This window comes from Podarcis erhardii (genome assembly GCF_964252035.2).
Source record: "Podarcis erhardii genome assembly, chromosome: 7".
In the NCBI taxonomy this organism is placed as follows: Eukaryota; Metazoa; Chordata; class Lepidosauria; order Squamata; family Lacertidae; genus Podarcis; species Podarcis erhardii.
Window position 1 is genome coordinate 5,076,768 of NC_138511.1, and position 27,021 is coordinate 5,103,788.

At 47.2% G+C, this 27,021-nt stretch overlaps 2 protein-coding genes across 3 annotated transcripts in view; both read right to left on the reverse strand.

The window, feature by feature from the left end:
* GPAT2 (glycerol-3-phosphate acyltransferase 2, mitochondrial) overlaps positions 1–27,021 on the reverse strand; it is a 282,276-nt gene that overhangs the window by 200,034 nt on the left and 55,221 nt on the right. The window lies entirely within an intron of this gene.
* On the reverse strand, positions 5,713–19,404 carry ASTL (astacin like metalloendopeptidase; the record flags this gene model as incomplete). Its single annotated transcript, XM_081871481.1, has 8 exons — positions 5,713–5,838; positions 7,548–7,675; positions 9,648–9,770; positions 10,855–14,499; positions 15,705–15,850; positions 16,554–16,635; positions 17,748–17,929; positions 19,343–19,404. 8 exons carry the CDS (start codon positions 19,402–19,404, stop codon positions 5,713–5,715), a joined length of 4,494 nt encoding a protein of 1,497 aa, XP_081727607.1.

Here is a 27,021-nt window from a genome sequence, read left to right on the forward strand (position 1 = left end):
CCCTCCGGCCCAGGTCGTTTTTATTCACAAAAGAACTTTTACAGAGTGTTTGTAAGAACCAATCAGATTTCTTCTGAGCATTTCAACAAACCCCACATGGGGGCAAAGTTAAACTACAAACACTAGTTAGGCATGCATACTTTTGGGTAAATGAATGAAAACTACAAAGGAGTGCATTCAGCAACCCTGGAGGTCATAAACAATCAATACACATGATAAGAAGGATGGCCAAGAGGACAGCGATCATTATCACCTTTATGTGAAACCTGTTTCCTGGCCCTAAGATTAACATCCTAAAATGAACATATCAGAAAAGCTACATCAGAGAAGATTGCCCACTATCTTTATGGCCCAGGACCATAGGCGCCAACTCCATGGGGCCTGAGGGGGCCCGAGCCCCCTCAAAAATTCATTTGGGGGGGCTCTGCCCCCCCAATAATTTAAGAAAATTATTAGTTATATTATGCTTTGCAAAATCACAAAATTATGTTGGTATTTTTTATTTTCCTTGTTTGACGATAGTTACCTTTTAAAATACATTCAGTAATGAGTTAAAACAAAGCCACTCCCGATCTAGAGAGGGGGTGGGGTTGCGGGCTCTCGACCCATCAACAATCTCGCGGGGCTGGCGTCAGCCCCGCGAGAAGCGGGGATTCCCCCTAGCTCATTAATATTCACTGCCCACGGCGGCAGCCAATTGGCTGCCGCAAAGGGTGGGCCCTCACAGGTTCACTTAAGGTCGGGGTAGCCCGGGGCTCGCCCCTTTCGTTCCCCCAGCAGCAGCGGTTTGGAGGTCTTGGGCCCCCCCAATATTTTTTATAAGTCGGTATGGGCCCCCACCCCCCAATATTTTTTATAAGTCGGCGCCCCTGCCCAGGACGCATGCCTGGCAAAGCAACTGGGCTGTGTACGTGCCTTGTCAAGCAAGAGAAATGGGCAGTAGAGGAAATGGCCAGAGGTCCAGAGGGTTGTGGGATTTGGTCAGAAATTATTGCCAATGTATCAAACCCAGTCAACACAATGCATTCATTGTGGACACAATGGCTTGATGCATATTTTATAATTCCTCATAGTAATCCCACCTGACCCCCCCCCCACACACTCTGGATATTTGCACTCCTACAGACCAGGGCTGTCTTAAGCATACCTGGCGCCGTGGTGCAAAGCTGCCTCCACCCCGCTTCCCAGAGGTTTTTTAGGGAGGACGGCACTGCCAGCGGGGCTGGAGGAGGCGGACAGCGACTGGAGGGCGGCTCCTCCGGCGGGGAAGAGGTTTCTATCTCCCGTCTCAGCTGGCCGCTTCGTGCCACGGCAGACGGAGGCTCCGGGCATGGCAATGCTTCAGCGCGGCATGGTGGAGGTGAGCTAGGGCGGAGAGCTGATGCCAGGAGGCGCCGCATCCAGCCTCCGCCTCTTCCCTGGCGCCCTCCAGAACTTGGCACCCTGGCTCCCTGCGCCACTAGCCTCTATGGGTAAGAAACCTCTGTGTTTGACTGCTACCTCCCACAATCCTGAGGAAATAACATGGAGAGAAGCAGACAAGAAGAGCAATTCCTAATTTGTCCAGGTGCTTTGGCCTACGGCTGCCAATACCTTCGGCTATTGGCCATTCTAACTGCAGATGATGGGAGCTGTACTCCAGAGCATCAGGTTGAGGAAGGCTGGCCTATCCCATCTAGTCAGCGAGAGATGACAACACTACTCTCCCAGTATGCAAAATGGCAATGCCATACTCTACTAGGCAGGAGTCCAGCCCCTGCAGAGAGCTCTGTTGTGGGCAATCTACAGCAGGGCAGGGGGCGGGTTAGTGGGGGCACTGCCACTGCCAGGCCAGTTGGTTTCTATTCATGGAACTGGGAGAGGTAAGCTTCTGCTTTGCCCCATGGAGATAACACTGCAATCCTACGCATGTCTACTCAGAGGTAAGCCAGCCCCCAGCCCCCCCCCCCGGAGTTCAATGGGACTTACTCTCAGGTCAGGTTAAAAACTAGAACTGTATTGGGCCCTGCCCTGTAGCGTAATAGGAATCCCTTGTTCTTTGGTGTGCGTTTTTCAGGTTTATATTTCACCCTCAAGGAGCAAAGAACAGCTTCAAAAGAAATGATGGAGAAGACAGTGAGCCAACCCTGACAATGCCTCCACCCCTCCCGTCTGGATCCCAACATATTTAAAAAGGAAAAAGGCAACCCAGGAATTGCTCATCACAAATATATGTGGCCTATGACTGTGGTAAAATATCAGATATAACTTGTTTTTAAAAGAAAAGTTTATGTGGAGATGGGCTGGGAAGAATGGCCCAGGAGCGCCCTCTGCTGGCTGAAGAGTTCACTAGCCAGAATGAGTGCCAAAGTACGTCATGCATGTATATGTTCCCTTTCATCACTACCACCACTCAATTTGTGGGAGGGCTGGTTTCCCCACCAGGTGCTTTTAATGCTTCAAATTACCCCTCTTGGCTCTTTTTCTGTTTTTGATAGGGAGGAATATGGGACTTACCTATTCCCCTCTTTTCCACCCTACCCAGGGGCAGATATATCAGTAGTAGTGAAAGGGGGGTGGATATGCAACCCTTCCTGTTCCCCTGCCCCTCCCTCCACTCTAGATTCCAACTTTGGTGGAGGGGGGAGATATTAATTGAAAATAAGAAGAAATTCCAACATGTCTCATGTGGTTTGAGCATGAGGGGGAAACTCAAAATGGCTCCCTTCCCAACGACTGTTTTCGTGCCTGAGGTGTATGACAAGATGGCATCTCCCTCCTGCTCCACATAAGTTGGCAGCTGAATGTCTTCCACTGAAACTCTGGGCAGGAGACTCTCAGATGTGCCAGACAGGCTTCATGGCGCACACAGCTGTTCTCCACCATGTCTCTCTTCCCTCCCCCATCTGCTGCGTGAAGTGTCTGCTTCACTCTGCCTAATTATGGACCCCACCTTGAATTCATGCCACACAGAGCTGGCTCTAGGTTTGAGGGAACCCTCAGCAAGTATCCTCTGGGGTGTCCCCTTCTACATTGGCAATCCCCTTAAGGGACTTAAGTACTGGCAGCAGCCGCGTTGGAGGTTGGTGACAGCTGCCAGCCATTTTAAATGTCCCTGATGTCCAGGGCATTATGGGCAATTAAAATGGCGGACGCCTCCCAGATCCCAAGCACTAGCACCCTGCCCACCGCCCAAGGATGCTGACAATGGCCCTGACTCCCCAGGAAGATGGATTGTCCTGTGTGAGCCTCATTGAAAAGAGATTCAGTTACTCTGTCCACTAAATCCACCCTCTTCTGTCCTTGCTCTGTGAACCAGTCAAAAAAGAGCGTTTGACTTGAATGGAGAAGACCCAGGTGTTCAAATCTCCATTCTGCTATGATGATCAATGAACAACTTTTGGAGCCAATCACTCTCTCACATCCTAACATTATTGTAAGAATAACACCCAGATGTGGTCCTGCCATTAGGCAGAGGGAGTCAGCTGCCTCGGGCAGCAAATGCAAGAGCAGCACTAGAAGCCTCCCAAACATTTCCCCAGGGCCCCCAAACCTGTTTGCTCTCAGGTATGATGGAAGATGTTATCCTGATACCAATGTTGGTAGTGGAATTCAGCTGTTGGTCCAATTGGATCCTTTACATAGAATTGGGGGGTTGGCACCACCTTGTCCTTTGCCTCAGGCAGCTAAATGTGGCAAACATTAAAATAATATCCATATATGCCCACCATCATTGGAGTGTCCACTTACGCATCACCTAAAGAGAGGATGAACAAGGACAGATTTGCATAGAAGTTGCATTTGCTATGCTTAGATGCAAATTTAGAAATAATTACTATAATTTAAATCTCATCAGTGGGGAACAGTGACTCAGTGAACTTATCTGCTGTTACATGCTAACTATCGTTGGGCCCCTCCTCCAAGGCTCTCTCCCCAGGCTCATGGCTCTTTACCATCCTTCAAACAGCACGGACACCCTCACCCCACCCCCACCCCAGCCACACTACCATTTGACATTTCTGCTGGTTTTCCTGGGGAAAGCGGTGGGACAAAAAACCCAGTCTCTTGGACCCCTGACTAGAAACCACAGGACAAATGGATGTGTGGGTGGGCCCACACACACTTTGGCAGGGGAGCAATACTGCTCGGCAGACTCACAGTTGGTTGCAAAACTGTACTCAAGGAACACTGTTCATGAACGGCTCCTCAGCAAACTGCAGGAACAGTCCCAGACTTCAGCTGGACTCACACTGGACAGCCAGCCATCTGTTGGAGCTGCTCTGGATCTCTTGCACTGTTCAGGGAGTGGGGCGGTTTTTAATTTTAAATTTTTGTAACCCATCCTGGGACCTGCTGGCATAGGGCAAGTGATAAATTTACTAATACTACATGGCCAGCAAGCAGAAGTGGCTGGTGCCTATTGGGACTGTTTGGGCAGACGGCAGGGAGCCCAGCAGCAGGTGGCGCTAGAGCCAGCTCCTCCTACTTTTGTCACCCACCCCTTTCCTTCCTGCCGAGTTCCACAAGGTGCTACATTGAGACAGAGGAAGAAGGGGAAGCTCACAACCAGTGCTGCCCCCTGGCCAGTTGTAGGTGAAAAGGTAAGCAGGTCAGGTCTGGCTGAGGGCAGACGGGGGGGGGGGGCTTTCTACCCACATGGACCAGCTTCTATTGCCTACAAAGCTCCCTCTAACTCTGCTTGGAAGGTGCTGCACACACATTTGCTGAGGCTACACAGAAATATTGATCTCAAGAGAACGGCCTCTGTGACACATGGACCTCACCCTGTGCTGTTCCAACCTCCATGCTCCTCCAGGCATTGCTACGCTGAGAATGGTTGCCAAGAAGGGGCAAGGCAGCAAAACCAGGGCAAACAAACCGACCAGTAAGTCCATCCAGCTCCCAATAAAAAGCATCACTTCTGACACAGCTCCAGTGCACTCCTCTGAGAGCCCCAAACTGCACACACAGCAAGTCTAATGTTTCTGGTAAAGTGGGAAAGGGATGTAGTGGCAGCAGCAAATAATCGCCAGCGTGTAACTTGCTCCCTTCTCTGCAGATCATGGATTGATGCCACAGGCTTCACGTCACAGGCTAAGAGCCAGACTCTCAACACCTCCACCCAGGCACTACCTGGAGGACCTCTGTAAAGAGCTGCTACAGGTGGTAACAGAGCATTCTCCCCAGCAGACTCCCAAAGTGTGAATTTTGAAGGACAGCTGTGTTTTGGTTTGCATATTGCTTCAAAAATGTTCATTCAATAGAGTTGCCTTTAAATGCCAACTGAATCAAATTTCTTTCCTCCACCCCATATTCACTTTGTATCAGTCTTCTGCCAGTGTGGAGATGTCCTATATGTAGCACTTAGGTATTTTCTAGATTGGCTCCTCTCCTATACAGCACCCCATATTTGCAACCAAGTGGAGAGGCCCACAGTGGCCGATGGTGCCATATGCAGCAAGTGGCACTCTGACTGTGGAATACACAGATTTGATTGATGCCAACCCTTATGGGTTTTAGGCCTCTGGTACAGACATATTTATTTACTTGGAGATTTGATTAAGTTTCCTGTAAATGCTTTGTCACTCCCATGGTGCTGTGATGCAATATAGCATGAATGTCAGATTTTACTTATTTTTATTATGTGTATTTTTTCCACTGTATCCAGATCTTGAATTGATTTTAATAAACAGTGCTCAACACAACATTGGAGAATACTTAGGTTTATTTTGTTCACTTGTTGCACAAGGAACGTGTCATATTGCTGTAACATTGGCCACACGGCTTCCTGCAGAGAAGCAGATCATCAATCCCAGCACTATGCCTTCCTCTGCGGCCGGTGACACCTTCCAGCACCATCTGCGGAGAGAGCAGAGTCTGTAGTTTCATTCAGCCACCTGAAGAAGCTCAACTCCCTGCACCTTTTCAAAGTCCTAGAATTAAGAGCCAAACAGAACGCAGCAACGTGTGCGTCTTAAGCGTAAAGTTCTGCAGCAGCATCTCTCACTCCCCAGGGTTTGAGACCCTTGCCCTGACTATAGTACTGACACAACAGCAGAAAATACCGCCCCCCCCCAAAAAAACCCCCCTGCTTTTTGTCTTTGGAGGAAAGTTGCCATCGCTATCAGTAGCAGCCTCTCATCTCATTCAGGGCCAACAGCAGTCCAGGAGTGTGATGCCACCAGAAAGTGCTCCGTTGCAGAAGGTCTTGTACAGTTCCCATGCAACACAAGGCAGCTTCAGCAGGAGATGTTCCCGGTGGGATTGCCTTTCAAATCTACTCATTTCCCCAACTGTTTTACCTGCTGGACATACGTAGAAGAGCTTTGAGGATTTGGTAAAGGGCCTTATTTTTATTTGTAACGGTAAAGGTAAAGGGACCCCTGACCATTAGGTCCAGTCATGGCCGACTCTGGGGTTGCGGCGCTCACCTCACTTTACTGGCCAAGGGAGCCAGCATACAGCTTCCGGGTCATGCGGCCAGCATGACTAAGCCACTTCTGGCGAACCAGAGCAGCACACGGAAACGCCGTTTACCTTCCCGCCGGAGCGGTACCTATTTATCTACTTGCACTTTGACATGCTTTCAAACTGCTAGGTTGGCAGGTTTTTTGTTTTATTTATTTTTATTTGTAGCCAGTATTATTACACAAAATTTAAAGTTCAGCAATATCTGCTTCTCGCTGGTTTGCTCTGGTGTGCTTCTAATGATGTCAGAATCACCTGGGTCAATGATGGTGAGTGTATACACTCTGTAGTACTTTCCACAAGGGCGCTGTGGTCTAAACCACAAAGCCTCTTGGGCTTGCTGATCAGAAGGTTGGCAGTTTGAGTCCACGCGATGGAGTGAGCTCCCATTGCTCTGTCCCAACTCCTGCCAACCTAGTAGTTCAAAAGCATTCCAGAGCAAGTAAATAGGTACTGCTGTGGCAGGAAGGTAAACAGTGTTTCCATGTGCTCTGGCACTCGTCGCGGTGTTCTGTTGCACCAGAAGTGGTTTAGTCATGCTGGCCACATGACCCTGAAAGCTGTCTGCAGACAAACACCGGCCTGAAAGTAGAGTTGAGCACTACACTCCATGGTCAAGTTTGACTGGACTTAACTGTCCAGGGGTCATAGAATGATAGAATCTTAGTGTTGGGAGGGACCCAAGTGTCATCTAGACCAACCCCCTGCAAAGCAGGAATCTCAGCTAAAGCATTCTTTACTTTTACCTTTAACTTTCCACAAGTACCCAAATCATTATTGTTACAGTGGGGCACACCAGTTTTCATCAACTTAGCATAGTACTCAGTCTCTGGTTTCCTTAGAGCTGGACAGCTGGACAGAGCTGGCTGTCCTGCCAGATCATTTTCAGAGTTAGTTTGTATCCCAGTACATATTTAGCACTTTTCTTAACCAGCTGAAGTCTAGAGTTTATGGACTCTGGGACCTTTTTTGTCTTCTTAGCGACCACCATCCTGTCGGCTCACATCGACTCTGCCATTACCAGAGATGCACTTTCCATAAAGGGTCTTCTTAAGCTATTCCAACCAGTTGTGTCTTCAAGGCAGACCATAAATACTTACCTGTAGCTCACAAGTCTTGGAAATGGCTACAGCCACCAGATGCCAGCCAGTGCCTTGATTCCCCCTCACAGACCACATTTTGTGCCATTCAGAGGAATTCCGGAGCTTTATGTAGACGTTGATTTCACCTGCAAAGAAAAGGCCACTCAGAAACAGGCATCACGCTGAATGATAAACTGCTACCAAATAGTATTTTTAAAAGTTCAACACACACAGATTTGGCACAAAATGTTCAACACTAAGCTATAAATGTCTTTTCCAGTTTTGGATAAAATGCACACTAGGAGTGAGGAATCTAACAGGATTGTCAAATGGGAAACTGCACTCACTCACGGGGGGCAGGGAAAGTAGGAGAGTACAGTGGTACCTCAGGTTAAGAACTTAATTCGTTCTGGAGGTCCGTTCTTAAACTGAAACTGTTCATAACCTGAGGTACCACTTTAGCTAATGGGGCCTGCCGCTGCCGCCGCGCGGTTTCTGTTCTCATCCTGAAGCAAAGTTCTTAACCTGAGGTACTATTTCTGGGTTAGCGGAGTCTAACCTGAAACATCTGTAACCCGAGGTACCACTGTAAGTGGATAATTATGCCAAAGACCCCAGGTTTGCCCCCAATGGCACCTCCAGGTAGGTCTGGGAATGTTCCCCTTCAGAAACCCTGGAGAGTCACTGCCAGTCTTTATACAGTGGTACCTTAGTTCTCAAACTTAATCTGTTCTGGGAGTCTGTTCAACTCCTGAAACCGTTTGAAAAACAAGGTGCAGCTTCTGATTGGCTGCAGTAGCTTCCTGCACTCAATCAGAAGCTGAGAAAGGGGCATCATATGTTTGGTTTCTGAAAAACGTTCACAAACTTGAACACTTCCGGGTTTGCAGCGTTCGGGAGCTGATTTGTTTGGGAGCCAAGCCATTTGGGAACGAAGGTACAGTGGTGCCTCGCAAGACGAAAAGAATCCGTTCCGCGAGTCTCTTCATCTAGCGGTTTTTTCGTCTTGCGAAGCAAGCCCATTGACAGCTTAGCGGATTAGCGCTATTAGCAGTTTAGCGGCTTTTAGCGGCTTTTAGCGGCTTATCAGCTTAGCGGATAAGCGGATACGTGGCTTAGAAAAAGGGGGAAAAACCAGCAGGAACTCGCAAGACATTTTACTCTTGCGAAGCAAGCCCATAGGAAATTCGTTTTGCGAAGCACCTCCAAAATGGAAAACCCTTTCGTCTAGCGGGTTTTTCGTCTTGCGAGGCATTTGTCTTGCGGGGCACCACTGTACCACTGTATACAGTTTTAAGAAAGAACAACCAATGATCTCACTCCCCGTAAGGCAGCTTCCTATGTAGGCACCTCACTTAAAGATACAGGGAGCAATGTTGTTTTCTAAAAAGATTGTTGTTATGAAGGAAACAACCCACTGTGTTATGGCTCTAACTCAGGCTTCCAGACAGGATCCCCTCAACCACAGGAACTAAGGTGAGGTTGAAGGCAAATACGCAAAATATACCTTTTTCTTTTGCTGTAGGTGGCCTACCTACAGCCCGTCTAAGAGAATCACAACTCTGATACTAAACTTCCGCTGCCTTGTGGGACATCTTTGGAAGAAGAAAAGGCTCAGGAGTAAACCCTACGCAAATCTGGAGTGGAGTCCCTAAGATGGTTGAATGGCTGTATGCTTCCTTCCAGCACCTCCTGCAGCAAAGCTGGTGCCAAACGTACTTCTCTGCTTTCCTTTGGACCACATCAGTGAGGGCCTGTTGTCTGGGTAGCCCACCCAGGACCTCCATACACACCGCCTAGGATTGTGCCCCAGTAAGGTCACTTTGGTGCTGATAACACAGCAGTTTTACTTTATCCCTGAGGCACACTCTGTTGTTTGTTGAGACAGATAGATGCCAACAACAGGTTCCCTACAGACTAAGGTGCTTGTGTTTCATTTATTCCAAACATAAAATCCCTCATCAGCACTAGGGCCTTAGAGAACTTTGGGTCACCCAGTTTTGGGAAATTGGGAATTAGGGTCTCAGCTGGCAGTCCAGAACTGTTGCACACAGACAAGCCAGCCACCTACTGGCAGTCTCATCCACACACACTCCCTTTTATACAGAAGCCACTTACTCATGAGAAGGTCCCCTGGGCTGTACCAGAATTTGAGGCACCTGATGCCCTGCACAGCTGGGCTGACCAGAACAGCCTTTTGACTGGAATTGTGGGCCGAAGGCGTCAGGGAAAGGTAGCCACCTGGTGAAGAGATGACACAGGTATAATTTGGACCATCATGACCCTTCACATAAGACTAACAATCTGGAGCTGATGTTGGGAAGCCCCCCCACCCCACCCAAGACAACCTGTAAATGGGATGGGAGGAAGAATGAGACATCAATCATTAAAATGTTCCCAAAAGCAGAGGTCACTGCCACGAAGCAAAATGAAGTAACTGCTTCTCACAGCAGAAGGAGGAACTCAACACCACACACTTCCAGTTGCTTCATCAGCAGATTTCTACATGCCATATAGAATTTTTCTCACAGGCCCATTTAAGTTCAGCACAAACTGTTGGGCCTGGTGAGCATTGAAGGTCCCCAACCCTAATCTGGGGGTTGCCATCTGATTGGATTTTATTCTGATCCTGATCTGATTTTAGGATGTACTGTATTTTAACTGATTGCCTGGTTTTATGTTAATGTGTTATACATATGATGTTAGCCGCTCTGAGCCCGGTTTGGGCAGGGAAGGGCGGGGTATAAACAACAACTATTATTATTATTATTATTATTATTATTATTATTATTATTATTATCCTCTCCTATCCTCCCTCCACATGCTGTTCTGGGGCTCTCCTGACCCTCCAGAAATGATAGCAGAGGCAGGTGCAGGGGGGAACCCCCACTGTGTTTGTCATAGTCCTTGTAGAGGGCCAGAGTTTGGCCATCACCAAGAGAGCTCAAGTGAAAGATATGGAAACTCCACCAGCCAGTTCTCCTGATGCAAGAGTCTTGCTGGATCAGACCAAAAGGTGCATATAGTCCCACTTGTGTGAAAAGCACTCTCCCCACTTGAGTTCTCCTAGCAATTGGGACCCAGAGACTTACTGAGAGCGCAGGTAATGTATTCCCCTTCTATGGCTGGTAGTCAGTAATGGTCTTAACCTCCATGGATTTGTCCAATCCCTTTTTAAAGCTGCCCAAACTGGTGGTCACTACCACGATCTTGCTACAGCCTTAAGCATTTCTTTTTGTCTGTCCTGAACTCCCACCACTCTGAAGACCCTGCAGCACACCCCAAAGTGGAGCAGGGGCTGCATGAGAGCGCAGGAGTCACTTACCACCTGAGGTTGTGCAAGGCATTCCAGGGGGGCTTCCAGCTCCCACAGTCCTAATGAGCTGCTCCTGCCCCTCTTCAAGCACCCAGTCCAGGTCATCCTCCTTGCTTTGCTCCCAGCCACACAAGTTTTTCTCAAAGGGACAAAAAGTGGTCAGAGGCTGTGGAGCTTTCACAGTTCCTGGGGGCCCCACTTGGTTATTTCCTGCCTTTTTCAGAGCAGAAGGCAGCCCTTGGAGAAGAGTGGACAACCTGGACATTCCAAATGGCAATGGTTCTTCTGCCTCCGTTATGTCTGCCACATTTTCGACTGGGGAAGCCTCATCCATGTGGCCTCTAAATTCACGATCAATTTCCTCTGGCAGAGCGACACTCAGAGATGTTGGAGTTGCCATTATCTCTGCTAAAGACCTCTTGCCAACACGGTGGGAGAAGTTAGGGTTGTCTATAGGGGGCACCCCATTTTCCTTGGACTTTATTTTCTCTGTATGGTTTCCAGACATTTCCTCCAGATTCACTACAGTTTGGGTCTTGGAGGAGTGTCTGGGAAATTTTGTAGAGGGAGCCTGTAGCTCTCCATTTCCCATTCCTACAAGAGTCCCCTTGCTTAAAGGAAACCTACTGTGTTCATACCCCACCTCTGGTCTTCGGGTTCCATGTTCAGGCTGGAATTGTGTGATTTTAGTTGCTGCAGTATGCTCCTCACGGGATCTCAGGGTGGAAACTCCAATTGTAGCTGTCTTGTGTGATTCAGGAGCTAGTGTGCTGGCATAGATCTCTAGAGCAGTTTCTCCACTTTCCTTGGAAGATCTCCTTGTAGCCTCTTTTGCACCTGCCAATAAGGTCACTTGGTTTCCCCATGTGTCTAGAGGACTGGTACTGGATGCTGATGATGCTGACACCATGTCCACTGCAAGAATCTTTGCCATAGATGTCATGGTTTCTTTCCTGGGCTGGCTACTGGTAGGCTGTCCTCTTAAGTTTATGTATTTGGGAGACTTTAGCGAGCCAGTAGTCAGGAGCAGAGCCGTCCCTTCAGCAGCAATGTGGGGCAATCCTGTTGGTTCCATATCTAATGAGGAAGATTGTGCCCCATTTCTGCCAGCTGTGGCTTTCCAAGTAGGAGTTGTTGCCAAGTTCATCACATGGAGGGACATGTCTTCTGTGGCATTTGCTGGTTCAGTCATTTCCCCTTCTGCAAGGGTTTCTTTAAGCTTAGAGGAAGGTTTTGTTTCCATGGCTGTTTCCAAGAATTGTGTAGGTGGACTCTCAGTTTTCATCACAGGTTCTGTTCTCCTCAAAGGAGAAGAGCTTTGGAGTCCCTTTAAAGCTGGTTTGCTAGAAAGCAAAATGGTGGATAAATTGAAAGAGCCAGCAGTAACAGATCCTTCATCACTTGCCACAGTCCTCTTTGGGGTCCTTGTCTGCATCAGCAGACTCACCATTGCTGATGAAGTGTGGTCTTTAGGAGGAGGACTTGTTCTTCTCACTGGCAGAGAGTCCCCTTTGGAGGTAGGGCTATGATCTCTCTTTTCTGATCCTGAATGCTCTTGGCTTGTAGTTTCCAATTTGGGCAACACGCGTGTGGATGTTAGTCCATGTTCCGTTCCAGGTGAAGAGCCTGCCAATCCCCCATTGCATGGTCTTTGGGGTGCTGCTGCTCCTGGCCCATTAGGATTCCTGATCTGCACCACACCAGGGAGGCCAGTTGTTACTGAGGGGGTAGAAGAACGCTGCCATGGAGTACCTGCCACCCGGTATTTAGGTTGGGTGGGCATCTGGTCCTCAAACGGCTCAGGGGAAAGCAAAGATGCTTTCCAATGAGTCTTGGCTTCTTCGGAGTGTCCAGTTCTAACTTCTTTTTCATGGCTCACCCTGAATTCTTGTGCTGTAGATGGCCACATTGTTGTAATGGACGCTGTTTCTAAAGTGTGTTCAAATTCTTCCCCGTGTAGATCTGCAAAGGGGCCCCATCCTGGAACGTGGGCACTAGGGCCATAGACTTTGGTGTTGCTTGGTTGTTGCAACCATGAAGTTTTGTGTCTTGTTTCAGCGGGTCTAGGGGTGTGGGACAGAGGAAGAGGAAATGTTCCCTCTGTAGGATGTATAGCCTGGTTGGTTTCCATTGCCAGTGAAGCCCAGTCCTGTAAAGTGGGAGTTTGGCTTGGCAGTTCTGCATGGACCAGGGTCTGCTCCTCAGCCTCCAGCTCAGGTTCAGTAACTTGCACTAAGAGAGGCCCTGGTGGTATGTGTGTTGTAAGTGTCTCTTTTCTGTAGCCCTTCCTGGCCAGCTGAGCAGCTGACCGATCAAACTGTTCCACTTGGGTCTGGTTGCTCTTTGAGTAAGTTGCTACATTTAGCTTGGAAACGGGAAGAGGGCCTGTGACAGAAGCCCAAGGGGATGGGGCTCCAGCAGTTGCCTGACTAAGGTGGCTTTCCTGAGCCTCTGAACTTCCAAGAGAGGGAAGCCCCTGGGTAGCAAACATGCCAGGTTCCAATCTATGTCTTGTATACTGTTCTTTGCCGCTAGAAGATAGCACGTCAGTTGGCCTGCTCCCTTCCTTGGTGTGGAAGCTTTCCATTTCCTTTTTCATAATCTCACTCTGGCTCTCAATTGTGCCAAAGCTTCCCAGGCTTTCCACTTCACTGTGTTTGGTTTCTTCCAGTCCCACCACACCGGAGGCTGTGATCAAGTTCCTAGAGGCTCTTGGAGAGGCTGTTGTATATGAAGACCCTGCTTCAGCCTGGACTACGGGGGTTGTAGAAGCAGTGCTACCTGTTTCATTTCTAAAGATGCTTATGGTCTGAAGAAATAGCTCAGCCAGCTGTTTCCCAGTTTGGTTTTCCATTGCAGAGAAAGGGCGGTCCTCAGCTGGGCTTGGGGAACCATGTCTATCCTCGGCCTCACTGCTTCTCATTAATGGTGAGCTTCCAATCTCCATAGCAGTAGACAGTTCTCCTCTCGCCATACCAGTAGGCAGATTTGTTCTATGCTCTATATGCATGGCTCTTGTTCTAGGAGGTGTCCAGTCCAGAGCTTTCTTACCAAGTCTTGTGGCAGATCCCTGGACCGTTTTCATTGGAAAGGCGTCTGGGCTTTTGGTCAGAAAGGAAAGCGAAAGCTCCACCTCCGGAGCACTACTTGTCGTTACTTCTGTGGGGCTTTGGTCACTTGGTATGTAGACCTCCTCATAGCTTGGAGTCTGGCTTCTCAGCTCCCTTGTACTACTGATGGGATTTTGCAGAGTTTGTGGCTCAGAAGTCTTCTGGGCATCAGCACTCACTGCCATTTCTCCAGATACAGTTTGATGCAGCATCTCTTCTGTAACCACTAGAGATTTTTTACTCCCTTCTGCTTTACCAGCGGTATGTTGAGACATTGTCCTTTGCATTTGCATCTTTGGCCCAGGTGACCAAACCTCCCTTGTCTGCGCTTCTGTGGTACTAATGTTTTCACCAGCAACCTTGCTTGATGGTGTGATGGTCCCCAGAGGCTCTCCTGCAAGATGTGGCATTTCACTGGAAGACGCTATAGAACTGAGATTCCAGGCAGTAGATAATTTGGGTTTGTTTTGTGTTGTATGGGGCTTTGGCTCACTTGGAATGAAGTCCATTACATTCTCTTTGATGACTCCCTTGGTAGATGCCTCTGAAAACAAAGCAATTAGAACTTCTGTCATTTATCATACATGTTCCCAGCCACATGTTCCTGTGACATGTCACATGTCCTGTGTCAAAATCTTCCCAATTTCTTGAAAGTTTTCTTCCCCTTTGAAAGATGCTTCTGTGCTGTAGCCAACATTAGTCAAAGCAGACCAACTGAAGTCATTGGTTGTGTACGCAACTTATACTCAAAGCACATTCTTTCCCTCAAAGAATTCTGGGCACAGTAGAGTTTACAATTCCCAGAAACCCTTAAACTACAGTGCCCAGAATAATTTGAGGGAAAGAAAATGCTTTCAAGGTATAGCATGTACACAGCATAGACATGACTAACTCAGCTCCATTAATGTCAGTGAAACTTAGTTGGATACAACCCTCAATTATTCTCCCTCATTCTCAGGCCACTATAGAATTTTGGCAGAAATGATGCTTTTGAGCTTAACTTTTGTTATGGTTAATGTTTTTCTTCCCATAAACCTTTCTTCAGCAGTCTGCAGCCTTCCTGGCTGCTCAAACCTCCTGATCTGGAAAAGCTACATGGGAGGCATTATCTCACAGGCACCCAGGAAGGCTGCAGAGTACAGATCTCTGGTGAGCAGATTTGTAGAATGAAAGAAAGGACACGCCCACAACACCCTTTGGCTAAACTCAGAAGTAAGGCAAGTGCGACACAACCCCTGCTCCCCACCCATGAGAATTTCACCAAACTATTCTCCCTTTTAATAACCTGCAAATGCAGTTCCTTCTCTCATTAACTGAGGGAGAATGGCTTTTTAAAAGGCATAATAAATTTAGCACAGCACTGCTTCACCCATTGTTAAGTTGTGTGCATCAAAAGAGATGTGTACATGAACACAATTATGTTTATCATGCCAGACACATTTGGAGCATCATAGCTGGCTTCTGTTGGGGACACTCAAGAGCCAACCTACGATATTTAAGGTGAGAAACAACCTTAGCTTTGTGGGGTAGAGAAACCAAGAAACTGAGGGTTCATCCAGACTTCTTTTAAAGCTCTGTGTCTGAGGTTTTTTATTATTTTTGTCCCAGTGCCTTCCCTGGAAAAACCTACATTTTACTACTAAATCAAAGCAAATGGCCAACACATGGAAAACTCCATTGCACGCACGCATATGCGTTCAAAATATAGGATTTGGGAAACTAAGCTTTGTTGAGTCTTCATTCTCTTACCTGGCTGTGCTGCAACCTGAGAACATTTATAAAGCTTGTTGACTCTGGCAACATCTGAATTGCTCAGGTTCCACCTCTGTCCAAGAAAGGTCAGGGAACTGGAGAGTGGTGTTATGGTGGGTGAGCCAGACATGCTGAAGGCATTCCTAGTGGAGGCAAAGAACAAGATAAAGCAGTGTGAGCCACTCTTGTACATACACAGGTGGACGATCCTGGTTCTGCTTAGCATAAGAAGGTGCTTTATATCTAGCTCCATCAAGCTTAGTACCACCCACTCTGACCGGCAGCAGCAGCCCAGAGTCTCAGGTACAGAAGGGCCTTACCTGCTACTCAACCCTTTGAACTGGAATGTAAGAAGCTAAGAAGAGCCTGCTGGCGTCCAAGAGCACATCCCATCGGTGGCAGCCAGTGAGTGGTATTCAGAAGCATTACTGCCTCCAAAGTGGAAATCGCCCATAGCCAGGATTCTTCATGCAAACAATGCACTCTTGCTCCCAAGTCATGGTCCCGCCACAAGGGTCCCCTTCACCAGCCATCCCGTCAGATAGCCAGTGTGGGTCACGTTCTTCAGACAGACTGACTCAGACATGTCCCATGGCTTACCAAAGAATATGCATGTAAGAACAAGGAGTATGAATGGCAGGCTCCAAACAGGTTGGAAAATTCTGCCCTTACTAGAAATGCTCCTGCTTTTGCAGACAGTCACCCAGAACATGCAGCACCCCTTTGGCAATGTGGACATACCTGCCCTGGCCCCGCTCCACTGCCAACAAGAGGCAGCTCAGGGTGCTTCACATGTCCCCAACATTTTCTTTAAAATACCTAGGAGCCGCCTTGTGGCTTGCTTACCTGCCATAGTGCATTACAGAGGAGTAGTCATAATCCACCAGCATGTTGGTATTCCAAGACTTCATGAAGTTTACTTCAAAGCCTGTGAATCCAAGAAGGGGATTAGGTCTACAAGCAGAAGGGTCTCAGCAGCAGTGGATAACAAACATTCAGAGTCCCTGGTCCCACTACAGTGGGGGGGGGGGGAGTCCCAAGTCAATTTGATAGATTGGCATTAAAAGCAAATTGGGTTTATTTCCCTCCACCCCACCCCTAGTTACATGTGAAAAGGATCTAGGAGTCTTGGTTGACCACAAACTTGACATGAGCCAACAGTGTGACGCGGCAGCTAAAAAAGCCAATGCAATTCTGGGCTGCATCAATAGGAGTATTGCATCTAGATCAAGGGAAGTAATAGTGCCACTGTATTCTGCTCTGGTCAGACCTCACCTGGAGTACTGTGTCCAGTTCTGGGCACCACAGTTCAAGAAGGACACTGACAAACTGGAACGTGTCCAGAGGAGGGCAACCAAAATGGTCAAAGGCCTGGAAACGATGCCTTATGAGGAACGGCTAAGGGAGCTGGGCATGTTTAGCCTGGAGAAGAGGAGGTTAAGGGGTGATATGATAGCCATGTTCAAATATATAAAAGGATGTCACATAGAGGAGGGAGAAAGGTTGTTTTCTGCTGCTCCAGAGAAGCGGACACGAAGCAATGGTTCCAAACTACAAGAAAGAAGATTCCACCTAAACATTAGGAAGAACGTCCTGACAGTAAGAGCTGTTTGCCAGTGGAATTTGCTGCCAAGGAGTGTGGTGGAGTCTCCTTCTTTGGAGGTCTTTAAGCAGAGGCTTGACAACCATATGTCAGGAGTGCTCTGATGGTGTTTCCTGCTTGGCAGGGGGTTGGACTTGATGGCCCTTGTGGTCTCTTCCAACTCTATCATTCTATGATTCTATGATTCTAGTCCCAGCAGCTCAGCAGAGAGGCCAGAGAGCTGCATTTGGTCACTGAGCACACCCTGAATTGGCACAGCCTGGCAGCAGCTCTCCAAGTTTCAGGCAGGGGGTATTCCCTCCCTCATGCGCTGGAGCCAAGGTCCAATGGGGCAGCCTGTTGTGGGGGTGCTCGGTCATACCCCCTGAAAAAAATACACCTGGGGCCACACTGTGCCACTGCACAGAGCCAGCTGGAAAAGCTGAAACAACCATTACCAGTCAAGATTTCATCCCAGGAGATGCTGATGTACTTGTCGCGGTCTGCTCTGGAGTGCTCATGCCAGAAGCCCACGACATGCATGAGCTCGTGCAGTGCCACCCCCTTCCCCTTGCGGAGGCAAGCGGGCGCTAAGGAGAGCACCTGCATCCCACCAATGCGTCCAACACTGGAGAAGCAGCTGAAGAGAGAGAGTGAAAGAGACACGTTAAGAAGTTGTAGTGCAACCAAACAACCTATCTCATGCCTAAGGAGTCAATGCTCATAGGGTACTAGCCTGCCTATTTATATAGATAGCCGTTTTGTGGTAGAAAAAGCAAGGGAACACAACAGTACATAAAATCTGCATTGGAAATCTACAGAAAGGCCTAGCAATAAAAAGCAAAAGCAATATACTAAAATGGTAACAACCCTCCAGTAAACTCCAAGAGCCACAAAAAGCATAATGTTCAAGTAACAATGTGAAGTAATCTTCAAACCCATCAGTGCAGTGGGCCTTTTGGATGTCGCTGGAGAGGAAATTCTACAACCATGGTGCCACCACTGAAAAATATATTCCTAGTAGACAATGTCTTGCACTCAGTAGCATTGTATGCATGTCAATAGTGTTACAACTGCTAAATTAGGTTCTATTTTATAAAATAAGGATTCTAGGGCTGTAGTATTACAGCCATCCCACCTCTTTTGTATGCAGGTTCTGGGCGGTAGCAGCTGGTCCAAACAACTGTGATTCACTCAGCTATGTCCACCAGTCATGCCAGATCAGCTCCTTCATCCCTGATCATTATCATAAGGATTTGTGGGTAATGGTCTGTGTTCACCCACAAATCAATTCTCTCCCACTTCTGTATTTAAATATGCATTCCTAAAAGCTCAAAACAAACTGTTTTGAACCATGAACTGAATCAGAATATTTTATAAATATAACATCCAGCAAATAACCAACTTCTGATCCACAAATTAGGTCCATACATATTAAGTACAGAAAACTTTATAAGCCAACACTCAAACTTCCTAACTTTTGACATGCACCCCCAAATGCAGTTTTGGATTTGAAACTGGGACTTCAAAATTTGATTGTTCCTCATCTGTTCAAGGGGAAATTCTACCAACTGGTTAAAATCAAGACATTTATCTTTCTACAGACATGTATTACATGTTGTTAAAAGCAGCTGCCATATACCACCCAGAGTTGGCTACTATTGAAGAATGTCATCGCATGTCTAGCATAATAATAATAATAATAATAATAATAATAATAATAATAATAATAATAAATTTTTATTTATATCCCGCCCTCCCCAGCCGAGGCAGGGCTCAGGGCAGCTAACAACAATAAAATAATACAACATTCTAAAATCATTTCATTAAAAAATTACTTCAAATCAAATTGATGGCAGCCATTGGGCTAGAGTTCTGTGAAGATTGCCAAAGGAGGGACTCAGGTTGTGCCCTGGCCAAAGGCTTGGCAGAACAGCTCTGTCTTGCATAAATATTCAAAAGTTATGCATATTTGCATAACTGCAAATATTTAAAAGTCAACATTTCCAAGATCCTTTTCAGCACATGGCCCATCCCAAAATTTTGATTTTGCCTTTCTAGCACAGGCTTGTCCAATCTGGTGTTCTCCAAATGACCTGGGACTACAGCTTCCATTGTCGACAGCTGGCATGGTTATCTGCATATTAGGCCAGGAAGTTGAGCTGCAGAACAAAACTGGAGGAAGCAGAGGCACTGGAAGGAAGAGGATCTAGCTTTTGCAGGAGGTGTATCACCCACTAGGAGATCACCCCATTACTCCCGAGTAAGATACATCTTGTAAGTCACTACTAACCCAGAGAGCGGGGCAATGGCAATGAAATCTCTCTGGTTGGAATAAGGGACAAACTTGATGCACGTGAACTTTGAAAAGTCTTCAAATGCTCCCTTGAGTATCTTCACGCTGGATTCGTCTGGCAGGAACAATAAGAATACAGACAGGAGCAGTGTCAGAATGCTCAGAGCAGAATCCTTTTCCTCAGAATAAGAGCACTTAGCAAGTTCAGCTTATTTTCTACACCATTAATCAAATGCAAGACATTTAAGTAGGCCTGTCCCCTCCTGTTGCACACACCAACACACCCTCAGCTCGTTCCCTTGTCCCTGCCCCCCAATCATAGTCATCCAGGCAGTGGCGTAGCGTGGGTTGTCAGCACCCGGGGCAAGGCAAGTAATTTGCACCCCCTAACCCATGGATTTGCGCCCCCTAACCCCCATATGTTGCGCCCGGTGCGGCCAGCCCCCCCTGCACCCCCCACGCTACGCCACTGCATCCAGGGGAGTCAACACTATCCTGGTAGATTGCTCTCATTCCAATGAGAACCAATAAGGATTTCCTGGAGCCAGTACTGGCAGCGAAGAGCCACAGAATTAAGTCATGAAATCTGTTCCCACAGGATGTCATGATGGCCACCACCTTAGATAATATTAAAAGATAATTTGACAAGTTCATGGAGTATAAGGCTAATGATGGCTAGTAGCCACGATGGCTGTGTTGGAAGCAGAATCCCCATCATGTTCTACTATGAGAACTATAGTTCTAACAACCATTCTCTTTTTTTCCCAGGGAACTTTGGAAACTGCAGCTCTGTGAAGGAAACAGGGGTCTCCTGCCAACTCTCATCACCCTTAAAATACTACAGTTCCTAATGCTTTGGATGCATAGCACAGACTGGGGCGGGGGCTAAGTTATTCAGCACCTTGATCATTCAAAACTTGGTCTACCACAGCCCTCCCAACCCAACACCAGTAGCAGCCCCAGAAAAAAAAATGGAGGTGGGCACAGAAGGGGCAAAGTATATTTCTAGATGGACAAGCTGTTACGAGCTCTGAAAGAAAAATAACAGTAAATGTTAATGACAGGAGTCCAGCAATTAGGGAGGGGTGATTGCCCCTCTGTCCCCCTGGAATTGCCCATGCCCAGTGCTCTCCAGATGTTGTAGGCTATGTCTGGTTGAGGCTGCTGAGAACTGTAGTACAAAACATCTGGAGAGCACTTGCTTGGGGAGAGAAGGCTGTTCTGCCAGAAAGGTGGAAGTTGGATCCACTTGCTCCTCAACTGGACTCCATCCAGTCTCCATCACCTCTCCCTCAGCAGCAAGGCTGGGCGAATCCATCCATGTTATCTTTATTCTCTCACTGTCCCAATCCCAAGTTCAATTCTCCACATCAGTTTATGACTTAAAAACTGTTCATGAAAATTCATCAGCATTTCACGGCTAATTTCTCCCAAAAGGCACATCTTTGTATGCACTTTTCCCAACTTAATGTCTTTCTGTATGTTAGTTTCACAAGCAAATAAGTTTTTATGCACACCCACCTTGTGTACACATTTTTGCAGGTATTACCAGCCTACAAAACTTCACTGAACAGTCAGAGAAGTACTAATTTTGAAGGATGGCCATCCACTTGTGTATTTTGGAAAGCACTAATGAGCAAAATTTGCCTATAAATGCAAACTGTGGCTTTGTCCACATTTACCTTTCCCTGGTCCATGCTTTATAGCTCCATGTCCAAATCCCCCCCCCCTTTTTTTGCTCTGGAGCTTTCCCCATGAAAACCCCTGCTCTTTAGCACTCAATCGGAGCAAATGGCAATCTGCAGAAAACCCAACTGCTGTTTGCTGCAATTCAGCTTTAAAGAGGTTTTCACAGGGAAAGCTCTGGGGCAAAAAAAAGGGGGTTCTCAAACAGAGAGCTTTAAAGTGTGGAACTGTGCCTGGAAAGAGCAGGGCAAAAGGTAAAGTATGGGCAAGCCCTGAATCAGGTTTCTACCTTATCTCTATGTAACAAATGCCATGTTTGAATGGGCCGCAAGATGGCTGAAGAACGCCACACAAAATGAATGCTGTTAATGAACAATTGATGAACTATGTTGATCGAAGAGCTAATGGACTGTTCATGTTCTGGCTAAAGTACTGTACCTGCAAGGAAGCGTAAAGACTATGCAATGCTAGTTACAAACAATGAGTATTGTACTGTGCCAAAAGTTACAGAAGACCAGGTACAAACAATGAGAGTTGTGATATGCCAAGAACATGCTAAAGACAAAGGACTGCCAAGAACATGCTAAGGACAGAGGACTGCCAAGAACATGCCAAAGGCAGTGAGAAATGCTAAGATTCAGATGAACACCACAAAACCTACGTAAGCCTGAGACTGTTCAGATGAGTCTGTCAGACGCAGCTGGGGCCTCACTCTCTGATCACCCAGGACTCTTACCGGAACTTGATCACTTCCAGGGAAGAGACGGTGACTATGTCTGCATGTGTGTTTGCGTGAGTGACGGAGTGCATGTTCCCTTGTCTTGTTATGTGTTATGTTTGTTAATCAATAAAGAAATGTTATGTAGAAATTCCAATATATTGGTTGTCTGACTGCTTGCTTGTGTTCTTCCTGGAGTGCACTGAATCTCATTTATGCTAAACACCTAAACAGATAAAAGAACCTAAGTTATTCATAACATCTATGCCCTGTTCCTACTGGAAGAGGTTCCAAAGTTTGCCACTTACCATATTTGTAGGAGATTACATAGGGAATTTGGACAATCCCTCTCTTCTTTGGCCATCTTGGGTTGGCAGATGGGAACAGCCTGAAAGGACTCTAGATGGGAGAGAATCAGCACCACTTTCACATCAGAAGCTGCGTTATAATGTGCCAGACCGTTGCCAGCACTGGCTGGCAGCAGCTCTCCAGGGTTCCAAGGAAGAGCTTTTCCAGGGACTGAACCTGGGACCTTCAGCTTGTCTGCCCACTGAGCTGCAGCAGCCCCTCCACAAACCCTTTTACTATCAACAGAATGCCAAGTCCTCCTGTTAGGGACACTCCCGAGGTCACACCAAGGATTGCAGTGACCTCATCGGTCTCTGGACAGCAGTTTTTATGCTCTGCTTGTTCTTTTACTCTTTTAGTTTACAGAAGCAACCCAGCAGGCAATACCAAATTGTGGGCCAAAGGCTGCCAACACAGTGCCAAGTTGCTGAAGCAAATCAGGCTGGGCAGAGCATCTGGAAGCCTCATGCATGGATCTCTGAGCTGCACAGAAAACAGGCAGGATAGAAATGCAAAAGGGTTGCTTTAGGCACCAGTGTTCTAGGGGCACAAAGCTAACAGAATCCCCTGGGCTGGTGAGAATGAGCTTCCCAGCAGTGCAAATACGTAGCAGCTTCAGAGTTTTTCTCAGGACTGCAGCAGATAAATTCATGCAAACTATCAGCCATCCTCCTCTCCCATACAGTAGGGTTGCCATGTTTCAATAGGTGAAAATCCGGACACAAGAAATATATTTTTAAGGAAATTCGCCAAAATCTATACTTACATACAGATTTCAGCCTTTTCCGCCAGGACACATTTTCTGACAACCGAATCCCAGCTATGTCTGGGAAATTCCGGACATATGGCAATCATACCATACGGGTAGTTTGGTAAGCAAACAAGCTGCTCATGTTACCCAGATTCAACAGGATGTAGAGAGCAAGGATAGCAAGAGCAGTGTTCTTCAGATGTTTATGAACTGCAGTTCATATCATCCCCTGACCACTGCAATTGCTGGCTGGCGCTGATGTGAATTGTAACCTGATGTAGAGGCCCATGGGTAAATCAAGTAAATATATAAAAATACTTAACTGACCAACTGTGTTGCAGATAACTCGGTTCTGAACCCCCCCCCCCAACATAAAGCCTGCCCCCTAAAATAAATCCTGGCTACGCCCCGGCCTGGCCACAGTCAGATCTTCCACTAAGTCATCTTAGGAAAGAGTCTGTCTCTTGTACCAGTTCTGCCATCATTACCTACCGCTTTGACGATATCCCCCTCGATCAGAAAACTGCTTTCTGGCGCCCCTGGAAAAATCAGCTCTGGGAAGAGAAAAATGGACTCAGTACCTGGCGGAAGACTTTACCCGATCAAATAGCCTAATACGACAGACTAGAGCTGAAAGCAAATTGCTGCAGTTTTTAACTTCAGACCTGCCACTCTGGTCACTCACATTTTGGATGCAACATTTTCTAACAAAATTCAGGTTTCTCATACAAATTTTTCCATCTCTGGATTGATTTTGGCACCATCAGAGGTCTTAGATGGTGAACACTGCATTTCATAGATGACACCCACACCATATGTTTGAAGAGCATGGCTTTCCCAAAAAGCACCCCAGGAACTAAAGTTTGCTTCTCACAGAACTAACAAACTACAGTTCCCATACTTTTTTTTGGGGGGGGGAGCATGGGCTTCAAATGTGTGGTCTGGATGTAACCACAGCTGTGCAATGGGATCCACTGCAAAAGAACAAAAGTTGCACACAGTGTCCCAATACCCATCTGTGGTGGATGCAGCAGGGATCTGCACTTGAGTAGAATTTTTGGAATTTGAAAGCTGAAAAATCCAGCACACGCTAGTGCTGCAGTTCCACCCAGTCACCGGCTGTGCCAGCCCTTATGACTGGCAGCTATCCTTGAATGCATGCATGGCAATATCAAGCCCAAAGTGTGGCCAAATAAGGTTCCCAGTGACCAGGGTTGAGTGAGTGGTTTCAGTGCACCCCTGCATATAGCAGGGTCATGAACCCCCCCCCCCCTTAGGCTGGGCAGCCTCTGTTTAAGGGGCAGTTCATTAAAAGAAACACAAGGCAAAATAAATAAGCACAAGGCGGAATAGTGGGAAACATGATAGTGATTATTAGTTTTTGGTCAATTAACTCATGAAAGTGAGCCAAACCTTGCAACTTACAAAAACAGCAGACTGAACCAGGGCAATGGGGGCAAAAATGTATAAATCAGCATATTAAAGTGCCTGCTACTATGGTAAGTAAAGCGTTTCATCATTTATAGGCGGGGGGTGGGGGCATGTGCTCTTCAGAGTCAGCAGAAGTACTTACCTTGGTTAATGTCAAGGATGTCATCAGGGGGATCCCTGGCCTCATCCCAGTCACTCCCCTGGGCATGCTCAATGTAGAAGGTGTCTCCCCGGCCATGTACGGGCAGCGCTAGAGAGAGGCACACCCATTGCATCAACATCCACACCTTGTTGGAAGGACCCAAGAAGAGGCTAGCCACATAGGAAGCCAGAAGGAACCCAGGCCAGGACCTGGAAGGCCTGGCTTCAAATCCCCACTCAGCCATGAAACTCACTGGGTGGGCCAGTCACAGCCTCTCAGCTCAACATACCTCATAGGGTTGTAGTGAGGATTAACTGAGAGGGAGAACCATGGTCTCTTTGAAGTAAAAAGTGGGATATAAATTCAAGAAATATTGGAAATTGCCTTATACTAGGTCAGGCTTCTAATTCATTTAGTTTACCAACTTCTACACACTGACTTTCCAGAGTCTCACCCATCATCACCTGTTACTTGAACCATTCGATTGAACCTGGGGCCTTCTGAATACAAATCAGGTGCTCTGCCACTGAGCTATGCCTCCTACTGCTGTTTCAGGATGCAGAACAGCCTAGGTCATGTTGATGCTTTACTCACATCCCCACCATACATTTAAAGTACAGAGATTCCCACCTCAAAGAATCCTGGGAACTATAGTTTGCTATGTGTGCTGGGAACTGTGCTCTAATAGCTCTCAGCACTCTTGGCAAACTGCAGTTCCCAGGATTCGGGGGGGGGGGGAGAACCATTACTGTTTGAAGTGGCATAAATGTGCTCTAAGTGTGAAAGTGACGAAGGCATTACAGATTAATGGCTACTCTCAGGGCTTCTGAAGACAGGCAGGGCTTCTAACAAGTCCTGAGAATGGTGGGCTAATGGGAGTCAGTTCTTAAGGGGCAGCTGTGACCATTTTAAAACCAATTTTAGATCTGCACCACAGCCAGCACTGAATAGCACAATAAACAATGTAAATTTAATTCGGCATCCCTACTAATCACTCCTCTGCCACCAGTGACCAAAAAAGAACCTTTGCTGTTCAGTTTGATTTGTCAAGAAGATAAATACTAGGCTTCACCACAGGATGGCAAACTTGCAAATAACACACTGAATTAGACACAGGTTATTGAGCATTTCATATCATACTTTTTGCCGCTTCAAGTACCTATATTACTCTATTTTTGCAGCAGTCATCCTTAAGCAAAGCATTGTGCAAATAGAAGGCAGGGAGTGTGAAAACAGCCTAGCTGAACATGCTACCTAACCAAGACAGCTATTCATGCCCTTCAGCTCAGTAGCTGCTCTTGACCCCAGGATAGCACCCCTCCTTAATAGCAGCTTGCCTAAAACATATGGCCACCAAAAGGTTTAAGAGTCATACCACAGAGAGCGCCCCTGGCCAAGTGAGGCCAAAGCACGCTACTTTCCAGAGCAGCAGACCCCACCCACCCAGTGAGTAAGTGGTTCAACCGAGGAGGAGCAGCGTGGGTCCCAGGATTGCCAAGTGGTGGGGCGTTGCAAACTGTTAGGAACAAAGGAATCCGTGTTTTGTTGGTCTGGCTGGCAGCAGCTCTCCTGGGTTTCAGGCAAGGGGGGGGGGGTCTTTCCCAGCCCTTCCTGGTGATACCAGGGACTGAAATTGGGAACTTCTGCATGCAGCTAGCCCTGAGCTAAGGCCCTTCCTCTTCCACAAGGTCTACAAGCAGACGCACTGATGCCTCGTTGTTAAAAAGAATTAGCCCTTACCTGAAAGCAGCAAAAAAACACTTATAACCACAGTCCAAAAATGAAGGAATACAGCCATAGCGGAAGAAAAAAGCCCACTGCTACCGTGTGTATTTTTATAAGTACGATAAATCTCCCCTAAACAAACTGCAAACAATACTTAGGCCACAAACAAAGGGGACCCCTGGATCTTTTATATAGAGCAGCAGGGAAAAGGCAACACCTGGAAAAAGCCTCTTCATTAGGAGGTCAGTTTAACCCCTTGTGTGATGAAGCCCTTCTGCAGCTTCCTCTTACAGTCTACAGCTTGAAGAGCTCACTCAACCAATACAGATCAGATTGCCACCTTTTCCCGTCTGGATCTGCTCCTGGGCCTTTAAGAGCAGCCTGGCACTTTGAAGATTAGCAGGTGAAGCCTTTTCCTGTCATGAGGATTGTAATGACAGAGCTTGTGATTTGTTGATGCTCCTTTAAATGAATGATCTCATTCATCCCCCTGCAATGCAGGAATATACAGGTGGCCAATATGGGGATCGAACCTGGTTATCAACACTCTTTAGCCAACTGAGCTGCCTGCCTTCCGTTTCAGTTCTAGCAGAGGGTCTTAGAGGCTCCTCTGAATAAAGCCTCTTTTATAAAAC